This window comes from Phasianus colchicus, chromosome 8, assembly GCF_987193195.1.
Source record: "Phasianus colchicus chromosome 8, bPhaCol1.hap1.1, whole genome shotgun sequence".
NCBI lineage: Eukaryota > Metazoa > Chordata > Aves > Galliformes > Phasianidae > Phasianus > Phasianus colchicus.
Window position 1 is genome coordinate 22,749,798 of NC_143443.1, and position 15,403 is coordinate 22,765,200.

Below are 15,403 nucleotides of genomic sequence, written 5' to 3' on the forward strand. Positions count from 1 at the left end.
CTCCCGCGTGTAATCGATGGCAGCAGATCCTGATCACTTTCATTATTATTATTTTCTTATGCATGTGCGCACAGGAGATTTATCGCCAGCTACGGAGGCAAAATCAATTATTCATGTTATAAATTAGAAAATGATTTATGTTTGTGGGAGGCCAAGCAGTGTGGAGCCCCTGGCCGCGTGGGAGCTGTGTTTGTCTGGGAATGGCACCGGGTACCCCCTGCCAGCACTTCCCCAGCCTGTCCATCACCACCTCGCCCTGGGGTGCCCCCATACATCACAGCACCCCACAGCACCCAGTCCTGGACACTATGCCAAATCCCAAAACCTCACACAGGCCCATCTCCCTGCATGGGGCTCACTGCTGCTGTTGACTCCGGGGACTTTGGGATTGCACGGCTCTGCAGGGATGCTCAGCTGGGCTCTATGCCCATAGTTTCCCATGGCAAATCAGCAGTAGGGCTGGGGTCTGGAGGGAACACCTAGCCTCCCACATCCTGCCAGCCCATGTGCCCATGTCTGCAGCCCAGGGGAAGTTGTGGACAGCGGTGGCCCTGTTACCCCAGCTATTGCAGTAGGATGATACTCCACAGGCAGTTTCCATGGCAGCAGCAGTGCAGTCTGAGCACTGGGAGGTGTGGGCTGCAGGAAGACCCCCTTACTTCCCCCACTGGAGACATCCTCACACCTCTCTGGCAGCTGAGTCTGTGTCTCCTGCAAGGGACACTGTAGTGTCCTTTCTGGAGTGCCACGTGCAGGGACAGGGACCCCCTGCACCACCAACATGCTCCCCAGGAAAGGAGAAGGATAAGAGTGATGGGGACTGCACAAAGGCCTGAGCCCAGCTGTCCCAGAAGAGCCATGGCCTCCTCTTCCTGGGTGAGTGTGGTGTCAGGGCTTCTGGGAAATTTGTAGGCACAGAGAGCACTGGTGGGAGCTGCATTGTGGTCGCAGACCCCCACCTTGCACTGGGCATCCTCAGCTCCCCTGCCCAGCACATGTTCTGTGCTGATAGCAGGGCTGCTCTTATTTCCAGTGAGCGTCAATCCAAAGCTGCTGTGCCTGCACCTCCCTGGGGATGGCACAGCAGGCCAGGATGCTGCCTGTCTCTCCTTGTCTCTCCATCTGCAGCTGCGTCAGCGGGGGCCGCAGGGAGCCACGGGCTGAAAGGAACAGTGCGGAGAGAAAAGAGTGGCTGGCGGCTCCAGGTCTGGCTCTGATCAGAGGCGAGCTGTGTGTCCAGCTCCGGCCGGGCTGAGCCCTGTGCAGGAGAGGTAGCATGGGGCTCTGCACTTTCTCTCACTGGAGCCGAACACCCTACAATGCTCTGAGATCCAGTAGTGCATCCTGTGACCCCCTTTGTGTTACTGGGGATCCCAGCCCCTATGAGCACATCTCTGCTTTCTCTCTGCAGATTAAGCGTTTGCAGAGGGCTTTGGTGGAGAAAAGCCCCAGGAGTTGCCATGAGGACACAGGGCGAGGAGGGCATCACACCCAGCATTTCCCATGCCCAGCCTGGTAGATCAGCCATGGGGAGGGCACTGCGGAGAGCTCAGGGCTGGGGTAGGTTGGATTTGCTTTGTGCTGCTGCACCAAACACCTGGGGACTCAGCAGCTCGTGACAGCGCTGTATAATGTGAGGAAGCAGCCCGCGGTGCAGGCAGGCGCCGGTGCTGCCGGCGGCTGTGGGCAGGGAGATGATGGGGCCCGGCGTGCCCCTGGGAACGGAGCTGGCTGCGGGCAGCAGGATTCTCCTGCTGCCTCTGTTTTCCTACACATGGAAAATAAGCAGGCAGTGAAAGCAGCACTGTGCTGCAGGAATCAATACAGCCTGGGTGCTCCTCCCCGCTCTCCCCTGGGAGCCTGCCCCCAAGCATCTCCCTGAGCAATTGCTGCTGTCTCCCTCTCTGTGCTGTCTGTCTTTCCAGCACGTGCAGCAGGACCGTGCCTGATGCTGCTGGCTATGCAACAGTGTGGGGCAGGGGTGGCAGCCCCAGGATTGGGGAGCTCACTGCCTGGGCAGCCTGACTTCAGGAATCGTTTGGGGTGTGGAGAGAGATAGCCTGGGCGATCCCTGTGTCCCTCTCCGGGGACCTCCATTGCCTGGCCAAGAGGAGCTGATGTGCTCTGACTCTATCACAGCACCCAGCAGGTTCAGAGGAACATGACACAGCGTGATCCTACATCTTGCCCATAGGGATTCTGATCCTACAGGAGATCCCAGGAGAGACAAGCCCAGCTCACCCATAGGGCAGTGTCTCGCAGGGATTGGGGCTTTCTGCTGTCATTGCTCTGCCCCACAGGTAGTGATGGACAGCAGGGATGGGCACCATGAGGCAGGAGACAACAGCGGGTGGATCCGGTTACAGGCAGCACGGGGCAGAGAGATCGGCAGAGAACAGCAATGCAGCAAAAAGGGCTTTTAGTGATAATTAATAATTAACATTTCTAATGATGTCCCGGCGACAGGAAGAGTCCAAGCGGGGACCTGGGGGCACTGTGTGTGGTGACAGTAGCAGGTGGGGGCCCTTTAGGGACTGGGCTGTACAGAGCCAGGGGTCAGGTGCTGGGTACTTCCTTCATGCCCTCTGCTGCCATGGGCACGCAGTGATCCTATGACAAGATGGACTGGAAAACAGTGTACAATGCACCTTCAGGTTGACCTGGCCTCTTTGGTAGCACCACTGGGTCTACCATGCTGGTGGCAGGAAGAAAGGATTGAGCAGTCATCTGTGGACCTTCTGGGGTCCCCAGGATTTGGCCATGCTGGGGACAGGAGCAAAGGTGGCTTGAGATAAGCAGAGCCCAGGGGACCCTGTAGGATGGTGGCAGCTCATGCACAGCGCAGCACAGCGCAGGCTGCGAGGGAACAGAGCCCTCACTATAAATACATCTGCAGGGTAAACGCCAGGGCGGAGAAGAGCTATTTCAGCTAAAAGACAACATTAGCACAGGAATGACTGGGGATAAATTAACCATGAATACATTTAGGGTGGAAATTAGACCCTCAGAGCATGGAGGTCCCAGTACAGCTCCTCCAGAGAAGGAAGCCGTGCCAGGAGCCAGGGTCAGCTTGGTGGCCAAGGGGTCCCACACATTGTGTGCCCTCTTCTAGTGTCAAAAAGGAGTAAGGTGCATGTCCAGCTGCTTCCCAGGACATGCTGGCTGCAACCACGCAGAGCAGGTGACTGCAGTGAGGAGCAGCACGCAGAGCACTGTGCGTGGTCTGTGCACGCACGCTGCATGCATGCCTGTGTGTGCAACGTGCAGGCTGTGTGTGAGCATAGGTGGGTGTGCACAGGCTGTACTCATGTTTGGACAGCGTGCTGGGTGCTCACATACGGTGTGTGTCTGTGTGTGTGTGTGCAGAGTGTGCAGACAGGGATGCTGCACGCAGACTGTACTTCATGCATGCATGTGGATGTGTGTTTGCAGTGTGTGTGCTGTGCACCCACTGTGCTCCTACTGGGCTGTGTGCAGGTGTCTCGGCCTTCATGGTGCTCTAGAAAGAACAGCGACAGCGCCTGTAAAGCGTCTCGGAGGACAGTGCTGGGAGTCAGCACTGCTCTGCTCACCTGCACCCAGTCTGTGCAGCAGCAGCTGCGATGTGCTGGAAGGCACACGCTGGGGTTCCCTGATCCAGCTGCTCCTGGGCTCGTTCCCATCCCGATGATTATGAGCCACAGGCAGAGGGATGCAAGGTGCCAGGGCTGCTGGCTGCGGGGGGATTCAAGGAGGCAACCACCCCGTGTAAAGCTGGGACAGCGCTGTCCTGGAGATGTAGGCGCTGGTGCAGCACTCACACTGCATGCCCGTGCTGCCTGCAGCCCTCCAACTCCCTTCCCCCAGCAGCATGTCTCACTGCCGCCTCGCTCTAATTTCCTGTCCATTGTCCCCATCGCTGCCACCATCGGTCCCCAGCGCAGGGCCGTGCGACGCACAGCCAGCCTCCATGCACCTCCGTCATCTCCACGCGCATACCCCACCAGGGCCGTGCCCACCCTCTGCAGCTCCCAAAAGAGCCTGGGTGCTGCCATGTCCCCTGTTCACTCCCAGCACCGGTGGGGCCGGGCATGGCCAGCCCAGCATGGGGAGCAGGAGCCCATAGCAGATTCTGTGGCCGGTGCTCAGCTGCACCGCAAGAGGGGTCATCGGAAATGGAGTGTACAGGGGTACTTGATGGTCACGTGGCAGCAGCACTGTGGGAAACAATCACTGGGGCTGAGAGCTCTCCAATCCAGCAGGGAGAGGAGAACTGCGAGAAACAGGCAAGAGCTGAAGCCAGACACGTTCGAATGAGAAATAAAGGTTTCAGCAGGGCAGGAGATCAGCCACTCAGCACAGCCCATCACGGCGCGGGCTCCTGCTGCCACCCGGTGCAATGAGGTGGCTGCAGCCCCAGGCTCCATACTGGGTTCCCATAGACGTGTTCTGCTGGGATGACCTAACCCGTGCCCTGCCAGCACCGTCCCCGTGCCACCACAGCCTCACGGGGAGCTCTGTGTCCAGCCCTGCAGCAGACACTATGGGAAGGAAGGTGGGCTGCACGTGAGCCCAGCTCAGCATCCAATAGCTGCAAGGTTTTGGCATGGCAGTGCCTTGTGCAACCAGTCCCCAGGTCCCCAACAGTGAAGCAGGTGCCCTGCACCCAGGGCCATGCAGGGGATGGCATGGGGACGATGCTGAGCCCTTGGGCACAGCTTTGGGGGCTGACATCTCTCCATACCCACAGTTTCATTGCTCTATTGGGCAAAGCAGTTGAGATGGGGCAGCTCTGTGCATCGTTGCAGTCAGTGGGGAGCAAATCCTGCTCCCCACTGCACTCCGAGTGGAAATCACTGGAGAAAGGGGGGAATCAGCGAGGGGGAAAGTGCCTCCGAGTGGCTGCAGGGCTGCAGCCAGGATTTCAATCCCCATCGCCCAGCTCCAGCTTCTGGGTAGCATTGCTGGGACGCCATAGTCCCAAAGCTTTTGGGGGCAGCCTGACAGTGAGGGACGGTGCGGGACACGATGGGATAGAGCGACCCACCGCCCCGTGAAGGTTACGAGCCACTCTCCTGCCACATGCCTCAGCGGGTCCCCCCATCATATTTTGGCTCCGTATCACCCGGCGCTGCCCGGCCGTGCTTCCACTGCAATTTCGGGCAGTAAATCAGCACCGCACAGCCCCACCTCCCCGCTCTCCATTGGCAGCGGCACCCCTCGCCCCGCTCATTGGCGCTGCCGCGGCCGCCCAGCGCTACATAAACCCCGCACGGGCGGCTGGAGCCGTCGGGAGTCGGGCGGCGCGGATCCGGGAGGCGGGCGGCGAGGCGGGCGCTGCGGGATGCGCTCCCCCCGCCGCCGCGGGGGCACCGGGCAGCCCCCCGCGCCCGTGAGTAGGGAGAGGGCCCCGCGCCTCCGCCCCGCCGCCAACTTTGCCGGGGAGTCGGGGGTGGGTGCGGGAAGTTGGGAAGTGGGGAGGGGAGGGGGCGGCGGAGTTGGGGATGGGATGGGGGGATAGGGGCGCTGCCTTCGAGTGCGGTTTTGGAGGAGGGTTGGCAGTAGGGGAGCACCCCGCGGGGACGTTGGGGTGGTGGTGGGCAACGGGAGGGAAGGGGCAGCTCTCCTCTTTGGGAATGTCCCCACTTGGTCACTGTGGGGCTGGAGGGGTCCCTCTGCCCCTCCACCTGTGCAGGAAGGGGCTGGCTGCGTAGTGCCACGGCTGAGCCCCCCCAAGGACCCGATGTCCCTTCGGGCTGAGCTCCGAGATAAGGTGACTGCTTGTCTCCATACTGCATGAGCTGCTGCTGGCTGAGCCCCAGCGTGCCGGGTCCGGTGCTGAGCATGGGAGAGAACAGGAACCATCTCTGCTTGGGAACTGCAGGCGTGAAGCCTATCGGGAGCATCCATGGTGGGATGTACACAGGGACCAGGTCCTGTGTGAGGTGCATGGCGCTGAGCCCACAGTAGTGGGACCAGGGCTTGTGGCTTCGGCCAGAGCACAGGCACTGCAGAATCAGGGCTGCTTGGGGCTCTGGCATCCCTTGGATACCACAGCCCCTCTCCTGTGGGACAGAGGAGACTGAGTGCAGGATGTCTCCCACCTGTCCTCTACCCTTGCAGGTTTGGCTGTGGTGGTCTGAGAATTATGGGAAGGGGATATGGTGTCACTGGGACACATGCAGCATGATGTCATGCGGTGCTGTGATGTTACTGTGCTGTCACTACTGTGAGGTGGCTTTGGGGTGTGGTGGGGCTCCTGCTGTGCAATGTCACACGATGTCATGGCGGTGCTGGTCCGGGATGGGATGTGGCCCGGGATGGGATGTTGCCGCAGTGGTGACGCATGACACTAGGGACGTGCAGCATGGCGGCAGCGATGTCACGGGGATGGGGCGGCCATGCAAGTGGCCAACTCCCATGTCCCCATGATGTGTGCTGGTGTGCTGGGGACTACAGCTATGTACATGAGGAGCCCTGGGGCAGCACCTCCCTACCTGTGGTAACAGGTCTGTGGGGTGTGACCTTCCCAGATTTGTGCATGCTGGCGTTGCCCTCACCCCATCCCATTCTCCCCTCAGGGTACTTTTGGCAGCAGCCTTGCATGGGGATGGCAGTGCCAGGGAGCAGCTGTTGGGCCAGCACTACGTTCCTGTGCTACCCAGTTGTGCCCTGTGTGAGCACCCATGGCACCCCTGCCTTGCTCCCATCCTCCCTTTGTCCCTTCTGACCACTTCAGTTCCATGCCACCAGGCTTAGCCATGCTGAGTAGGAGTCCCAGTGTGACTGCAGCACCTGGAGTGACCTTGCCACTGGATGCCAAGACATGAGCTGGGGCATGGCTCTGCTGGGACAGGAGAGAGCTGAGCTCTACCATAGGCATACAAGCAGGACCCTGTTGCCTCAAACATCCTTGTGCCATGCTGGAAGCCACAGGGCCTCTTGCATTCAGCATTGAGCCTGGACCTCCCTCCCTTTTCCCAAAACAGCCTGGCTCTGGGCCGGCAGCCCCCACCATGGCACCCAGAACCGGATCTGTGGGAAAGAGCCTTTTGTTTCCAATCAGGAACATTGTTTCCTCCTGGAAAAGCTTCATCCAGCTTGGAGGGATTCCGGCTGCAGCTGGATGGAGTGGGGGTGTGCCTGGGGAGTGGGCCAAGCCGCAGGGAACGGGAGCTGGAGGGGAGACAGAGCCCCATTGATGGCATGGGGACAGTTCCCTGCAGGGCACCAGGCAAGGGAATGCTGCACCATGCTGGCTGGGGACAGAGATAGGGGCTGGGGAATCAGAGGGCAACCCTGTGCCCATGTCTCTATCTATCTGCATGGGCAGATGCTCTGAGCCTTGTCCCCACGCTTCTCAGATAAACCTTGGGGTAAGATCCTTGGAGCCTTCTCCCTCCATCTTCCCCTCTCCAAGCTGGCCACACAGGGCCCAAGGCACGAGGACAGGCTGATAGTGAGACTGGTCACCTTTCCCCACTGCTTGTCTTTTAGGGGATGCTCCTAAAGAATTTGGAACAGCCCTGTCATGGCCACATGGCGTGGTGTCCCTTGCTGGGCATCCCAGCCCTTCCTCCAGACTGGGAGCAGGGATGGCTGCTCTTGCTTGCAGCTGGAGCACCTGTACATAGGGCCTTGCTCACAGCTGGTGCCATGCAGCTTGCTGCTGCTGCTAGACTTTTCTCCTCTGCGGGGGACTGCCCGGCCCACAGTGAGTGCAGCAGTCCTGAGTGCCACCTCACTTGTCACCCACTCTAAAGCCAGGTCAGAGCCAGCTCCAAAGCTCCGCAGCCTTGCCAGCAGTGCTGGCAGCTACAGTCCTCCGCAGTCCAGGTTAATTGAGCCTCTCCTCCCAGTCTCCTGTCACCTTCCCATGGCTGCAGCCCTGTGCAGACAACCCCCCCACCGTCCAGCTGGGCAGGTACTGACCCCACAGAGTCCCAGGAGAAACAGCAATGGCAGGATGGGGAAACTAAGGCATGTTGGAGCTGCACAGCAATGCCTGAGGTCTCGGAACTGGAGAATTGAAGGGTTGTGGGTTACTGAGTGGGGTGAGTGGTGAATAGTGGAGGAAGAATAGCTCGTGCAGGGGTGATGCTCGGGCTCTGTGGAATGGGGTCTTGGTGGTTCAGCCAGCAGAGCTGAGCGGCTGTAGGTCTGTCTCAGGTGCCCAGGATGCTGGCGCTGTGCCTGCTGTCCCTGGCCTGGCTCAGTGAGGGCTCCCAGCGCAGTGAGCCCATGTTCACCGCCGTCACCCACCAACTGCTCCCGCCTGACTACGACAGCAACCCCACACAGCTCAACTACGGCGTGGCTGTCACTGACCTGGATGCTGATGGCAGCTTTGAGATCGTGGTGGCAGGGTGAGTAGGAACAGTCTTGGGGGCAGTAAGACATGGTGGCCCTGCAGTGCCAGGAGCTCCTCGCAGCCCTGTGTCCTGGGGCTGGCAACCTTTCCAAACTCACTGTTTTCTCCAAAAAGCACACGTGGTGCCCAGCTGAGCTCCCAGCTGCAGGCAGTTGGTCTCACTGCTCTGCTGAGGCACATCACTAATGGTCCCATCCCTCCATCTAGGCGGAGGTGTGCGGTGGCACTGCCAGCGTGCCATCTGCATGGGGACACTGCTCCGGGCCTGGGTCCCCTTGCTGTGGGATGATGGCAGCTGCCCAACGGCTGGGTCCCATCCCTCAGTACAGAGGCAGCTCAAGCCCGAGCCAGCTCGGCTCCGCTGACAGGACTCAGTGCTCTCCGGAGATTCATTTAATTGGCTGGAGGTTTTTTATAGCCCTGTATGGGTGTGATGGCTTGGAAGGGCTGGCAGGAGCCAGTGATGCAGGAGCTGTGTGCTGTGCTGTCCCAGCTCCCGAGCAGGGCTGGACACAGAGCAGCTGCTGCTGGCAGGTCCTGGCCTGGCTGGGGACAGTGGAGACAGTGGCACGGGCTCCTGGCGTGGCTGTGAGACAGTGGCATAGCATGCTCATCCATGAGGGAGGCTTGTACATGTGTCCTCACCTGGAAGGGAGTATCTCACCCTGTGAGCCCAGCATGGGCTGGCACCGTGCTTGATGTATGGGGCATGGGCATGGGGTGTCTGCCCAACAGTGCAGCAAGCCTGGGCAGCCAGGGACAGCCAGCAGGGCCCAGATCACTGCACTCAGCAAGGCTGAGCCAAGCAGCCAGGATGGTTTTGTAAGCAGCACGGTGCCCATTGTGTAACTTGTTTACAGTGCATGGGGCAGGAACAGGCGGGGAGCCTGTGGGGCACAGTGTGCTGAGCGGATTTGCCTTGCATGCTGCCTTCCCTGCCCTGAGAAAAGACTGCAAGAAGGGAACCTGCCCCATCCTACCCTGACATTACCCGGGTGCCCAGGCTAGGCTGACGTGTGATGCCAGGCTGAGCCCTCCCCATGGCAGCCAGCCCCACAGCTGGAAGAAGAGGGAGGCAGAAGATCCTTAGCCACCACACACCATGCATGTCTTTGCTGTGCCCCTCAAGTTGCTGATGCCCAGATCCTGCTTGGCACAGTGCATGGCCACCTGCGCAAGGGGATGGGGCAGGGGCTGTCATGCCATTCCCAACTCCAAGATCCATCTGTTCATGCCTACAGATACAATGGCCCCAACCTGGTGCTCAAGTATGACAAGGCACGGGGCCGGCTGGTCAACGTGGCAGAGGATGAGCACAGCTCCCCTTACTATGCGCTGCGGGACCGGTCGGGCAATGCTATCGGTGTGACAGCGTGTGACATCGACGGGGATGGCCGTGAGGAAATCTACTTCCTCAACACCAACAATGCCTTCTCCGGTGAGCTCCAGGCACGGGGGGGGGGGGGGGGGGGCAGCACGGCTGCCCATGACCTTCGGCGCGTGAGGGATGTGTGCGGGCAGGAGTTAATTTCCCAGTTGAGTGGCTCCATTGATTGATGGCGGCGCGGGCGGGACGCTGAGCCCAGCCAGATGCTGAGTCAGCACTACCAGCCACCCTCTCCATGGCACCCTGAGGGGATGGCAGTGTCCCATCGCCATTTGGACTGCTGTGCCACCAGGACGTGAGCGTACCCATGAGTGCTGACTCCCGTCATGGTGGCAGAACTGTGCCTCTGTACCAAGCCAGAGTCTCATCCTGCCTTACTGGTGCTGTCACAGCTCCTGGGCATGCCAGCCCTGGGGAGGGAACATGTGTGCCCCAAGGGATTCCCCATAGGTCCCCGTGTCCCTGCTCCATCCCAGCTCTGTCCGGTCCCACTGCTGTTTCATTCTCCAATTACCAGGGCTGGCAGTGGCTGTCTGTATACCCATCTCTAAATCAGGCAATGCCACTGGCACCATCACAGCAGTATGGCTCACCGCCTGTGCCTGGCACTGCACTGATTTTTCCCTCCACTGGCTGTGCCTCACTGGGACACATTTTAACTTAACGAGTTGATTCTTCCATGTGTCTCCCAGTGGCACTTACGGGTTATGGGAACTCTGCTGGTGGCAACAGCTGGTGGGACAGAGCAAGGGTCATGTCCCATTGGGACGAGCTCAGGGGGAGAATGGTTGTGGCAGCCCCTGACCACATCCCATAGGCATGGCCACCTACACGGATAAGCTCTTCAAACTCCGCAACGGGCGCTGGGAGGACCTGCTGAGCGACGAAGTGAACCGCGATGTGGCCAGCCGCTTCGCCGGGCGCTCTGTCGCCTGTGTGGACCGCACGGTGAGTGGGCAGAGTGTGGGGCAGCCCCTCACCCAGGCCACGTCCCACTCCACTGGGGCTGGGGGTGCCCCCATCAGCCGGCTGGTGGCTGTCAGGGCTCACAGCCCCCCCAGCCATCAGGGCTCTGGGCATCCGTCCACACGGTTGCCGCTGGCTGATAAACGCGCCTGTCGAGGTGATTTATGTCCCTGTCACCTGCTCTTTCTTCTTCCTCCTCCCCCAGCAGTTTGTTTCCCAATGATTATCGCTAAATCAGGGCCCAGCTGCTGCACGGGACAAGGGGGGCGGTGGGGATGGGGGGGCACCTGTCAGAGCAGGGAGTGTGGCATGAACTGAACACCAGCACTGAGCTTGGAGACGGTGGAGGTGATGGGACACATCCCAGTGGGAAAGCACGACCATCCCCAGTGCAGGGTGCTCTTGACTATGGGCGTTAGGGAACCTGACAGCAGGGAGGATGGAGGCCAAACCCCACCCCACAGGCTGAGGGGGATGCACAGGGAGCTGAGGCGGTGCTGCCGGCCGCAGGGCTCGGGCAGGTACTCTATCTACATCGCCAACTACGCCAGCGGCAAGGTGGGCCCACATGCCCTGCTGGAGATGGACGTGGCTGCTAGTGACCCTGCCCGTGGCATCGTGGTGCTGGTGGACGTGGCCGCCCAGGCTGGTGTCAGCAAGTACACAGGTATGGAGAGGACGTGAGCATCAGTGACCTGTGCCGTGACCCACACCACATGTGCCATACATTGCCTGCCTGACTGCCCCACCTAGTGGCCACCCCACTGCGTGTGGCACCCACCCAGCAGGGCACCACTGTCACCCTGCTGGCTCCCTGGCAGCGTCCTTAGGGCCTGGGGGTGCAGGGTGCATGCCAGCCACCGTAGGGGACTGCCGCGTGCCCTGTCTCTGTGGCGGTAAATTCTTGCTAATTAGGAGTGTTGTCACCATGGCGATGGCAGTGATTAGGTTGGATGTGACACAAGCGGCTGCCAGCCCCAATTAGCTCCTGATGAGAGGGAGTGAAGGAGGAGGGAGAGAGAGGAGGGGGTCTTGGGAACACTGATGCACGGACATGCAGCCCCCAGAGCAGGGGACAACCTTACCACTGGCCGCTGTCCCCAGGGGGCCGTGGTGTGGCTGTAGGCCCCATCCTGAGTGACAGTGCTTCTGACATCTTCTGCGGGAACGAGAACAGCCCCAACTTCCTCTTCCACAACCGTGGGGATGGGACGTACCGGGACGTGGCAGCTTTGGTGGGTGAGTAGAGTGTGGGGGGAGATGACTCCAAATGAGCTGAGCACAGTGCTGGGGGGACCGTGGGGATTGACAGTCCCATTGACCATAGGAGGGGCATCACTGATGTAAGGATGCAGCATGGGGAGGCCCATATGGGGACCTGCGGCCATGTTCCAGGAGGTGTCCTGGGGAGTTGTCCCAGGATTGAGTGTCCTGTCTCCCTGTCCCCTTGCTGCTTGCAGGGCTAGATGATCCCTACCAGCACGGACGTGGCGTGGCATTGGCTGACTTCAACCGCGATGGCCGTGTAGACATTGTCTATGGCAACTGGAATGGGCCACACCGCCTCTACCTGCAGGCAGGGGCTCCCGGGCGCATCCGATTTCGGGTGAGGGCTGGGGCTGCAACATCCCCAGCCACCAGCTTTGGTGCTGAATCCCGGTTTGGCTTTGAGCTCTGGTTTCCAGTGGGGATGGAACCGAGGAGCAGTGTCCTCACATCACCAGCCTGTACCCATTTCTCACACAGGACATTGCCACTCCCAAGTTCTCCATGCCGTCCCCTGTCCGCACTGTCATCGCTGCTGACTTTGACAATGATCAGGAGCTGGAGGTCTTCTTCAACAACATTGCCTACCGTGGCTCCTCTGCTAACCGCCTGTTCCGGTAGGGCTGGGGGGCCATGCCCCACAGTGGGAGCCAAGCAGCCCTCGCCGTGCTCTTCTCCATTGGTGCCACGTGTGGGGCCAGAGCTCCAACTCTTCTCATCAAGGAGCCATGCCTGAGCCTTTCCCTATGTCATTACCAGCCCTGCGGCTGTGCCTGCAGCAGCCTCTGGGGTCCCCATGCTGATGATCACAGCTGTGTGGAAGCTTGTTCCCTGCTGCAGCTAATTGTGGGGATCAATTCCTCACCATCGCTCTGCAGCACCCCCTCGCCGTGTGGGCACAGCGGGCAGGTGGAAGGCGGTGGTTTGGGGGGAGCTGGGAGCCCCCAGGGGTTGTGGCAGCGTTTGGAGATGGCGCTGCTGTTCTCCATGCCCTTGTGACATCCCTGTTATTCCTCCATAGAACAGGGATGAGTTGTGCATGTCCAGTCACCAGGCACCCCACACAGCCCTGTCCCCTCTGGTGTCGCCTCTCTGCCAGGCTGCTCCAAGGTGGAGAGCTGCGAGGCATCTTGGGGACACAAGGGCTGGCACTAACACCCTGCCTGTGCTCAACAGGCTCATCCGCAGGGAGCACTCAGACCCCATCATTGAAGAGCTGAACCCAGGGGATGCGCTGGAGCCTGAGGGACGGGGCACTGGTGGGTGATGCAGGGCAGGGCTGGCCCATGCTGGGGGTGACACAGCACCACCAGGGTGCTGCCATCAACATGAGAGCCGAGCCCATGACCTGTTGCTCCACGCACAGGGGGTGCGGTGACAGATTTTGATGGTGATGGGATGCTGGATCTGATCCTATCCCACGGCGAGTCCATGGCACAGCCACTCTCCATCTTCAAGAGCACCCAGGTGAGCAATGGGGCTCCTCTAGGTATTTTAGTCCCTGTGTCCCCCCAGCTCAGCCTTCTTCCCCTCTGCTTGCAGGGTGCTGGCAACAACTGGCTACGGGTCGTGCCACGCACCCGCTTTGGGGCCTTTGCACGAGGAGCCAAGGTGGTGCTGTTCACACGGCGCAGCGGTGCCCACCTGCGTATCATCGATGGCGGCTCAGGGTACCTGTGTGAGATGGAGCCCGTGGCACACTTTGGACTGGGTGAGCCCTGGGATGGGGGCAAGAGGCTGCCAGCCCTCCCTGCACCCAGTGACAGGCTGTCTGCCCACAGGACGTGACGAAGCCAGCAGCCTGGAGGTGACATGGCCTGACGGCCGTGTCCTGGTGCGAGCGGTGGCCAGCAGCGAGACCAACTCCGTCCTGGAGGTCCCCTATCCCCGAGACCCAGAGAAGCCACTAGTGCCCACTCTGCTGGAGGTGAGGGCCCACGGGGAGTGATTAGGGGACAGGAATGCGGGGCTGAGCTCTGCTGCCTTGGGGCTGCCCCATCCCAGTGTCTGCTTCTCCCCAAACGCAGTGCGGGCAGGGATTCTCCCAGCACGAGAACGGACGCTGCGTAGGTGAGTGCAGACACAGGCATGGCTGAAACCCAGAGTATGGCTGTTGGGCATGTGCTCTGGGAGCCTGGGCTCTGGAGGGAGCAGGGGGTGCATGGCTGACCCAAGTGACGCAGCAGAAGTGGGGATGTGGTAGTGTTCATCTGTGGCAGCGCACTGCTTGTGAATGGCCACATCCACGCTTACGCACAGTGGGAGCCAGGGCACACCACTGGCACTTCCCAGCCTGGCCACATCACCCCCCCCCCCCATCCCCTCTGCCCACAGACACCAACGAGTGTGCTGAGTTCCCCTTTGTTTGCCCCCGGGAGAAGCCCATCTGCATCAACACCTATGGCGGGTACCGCTGCCGCAGCAACAAACGCTGCGCTCGTGGCTTTGAGCCCAATGAGGATGGCACAGCATGTGTGGGTGAGTGATGGGAGTGATACACTGGAGCAGCATCTTGGGATGGTGATGTACCCTCCCAGGCACAGCCACCCCTGCACCCTGCCTATACCCCAGCTCCACAGCTACGTGCCTCTATGTCTGCTGGTCCCGTGCCACCCACTTGCTGCTGACCACCCAACTCTCTTTCTTTCCTGCTCCTTTTCTTGTTCTCCATGCAGCTCAGGTGGCCTTTTTTGGGGGATACCCTTCCACCGGGAGCTGGCCCTGGGCCCCCCAACGCATTCTCCTCTCTCTGGGCTTTGGACTCTACCTTTGCCTCTATGCACTTTAACCCTGCCTGTAACACCCAAGCAGCCTTGGTGAAGGAGCAACCAGCCTCTGCCTGTCTCTTTTTCCCTATTCCCATGTGGAACTGCCCTGGATGGGCAAGGGACCACAGCACTGTCCCCACACTGCAGCCCAGGACTGAAGCCCCAGCACTCCCCCCGCATCGCTGGCTCCGTCGCCTCGATCCCGTGCCATGTGCCTGCTGGTTTGGCCTGAGCCACGTGTGCTTCTCAAGTTCCCTCTGCCTGGGGGGGGCAACCCCAGCAGAGGAGGCTCCCCCCAGCCCAGCAGGGGAAAGTCCCCTCGGTTTGTTTTTTAACTTCTTGACCCTGCTGTTTGGAGTTGGACCCTGCTCAGTCTTCCAGCCCGTCTCCTGGAGAACTCTCCCAATAAACTATACACTGTCTATTTGCTGGCTGGGCTGAGCTCAGGCTTCCAGCAGGTTGGGAGCCACTATCCTGCCCTGGATTCCCTCCCCCCACCAGCTCTCCATTCCCCCCATGCACAGCCCCCGTGCAAGTCGTGCCATGTGAGTAAACCAATCCCTGTCCTGCTTTCTCTGCATGTTCCACAGGCCGTGCACTGCACTATGCCTCCCACTTCTTGCCCCATGCTCAATCTCCATATGGGGCCAGTCCTATGGTACCCAT

General features: G+C 60.4%; 1 protein-coding gene across 4 annotated transcripts; it reads left to right on the forward strand.

Moving 5' to 3' along the window:
- The first annotated feature begins 5,279 nt into the window (after positions 1-5,279).
- Positions 5,280-15,234, forward strand: CRTAC1 (cartilage acidic protein 1). Of its 4 annotated transcripts, none has more exons than XM_090145349.1 (15): positions 5,280-5,371; positions 8,149-8,345; positions 9,592-9,788; positions 10,555-10,685; positions 11,214-11,370; positions 11,808-11,942; positions 12,164-12,309; positions 12,450-12,586; positions 13,146-13,228; positions 13,336-13,436; positions 13,512-13,680; positions 13,751-13,896; positions 13,997-14,039; positions 14,304-14,447; positions 14,645-14,891. In XM_090145349.1, the coding sequence occupies exons 1-15, from the start codon at positions 5,324-5,326 to the stop codon at positions 14,755-14,757; spliced, it is 1,947 nt and encodes a 648-aa protein (XP_090001475.1). In that variant the 5' UTR covers positions 5,280-5,323; the 3' UTR covers positions 14,758-14,891. The 4 variants fall into 4 exon arrangements, with proteins under 4 accessions (XP_090001475.1, XP_090001473.1, XP_090001474.1 ...); XM_031597627.2 differs by having other exon boundaries at positions 5,288-5,431; XM_090145347.1 differs by lacking the exon at positions 13,997-14,039 and having other exon boundaries at positions 14,645-15,234.
- The last annotated feature ends 169 nt before the right edge of the window (positions 15,235-15,403 follow it).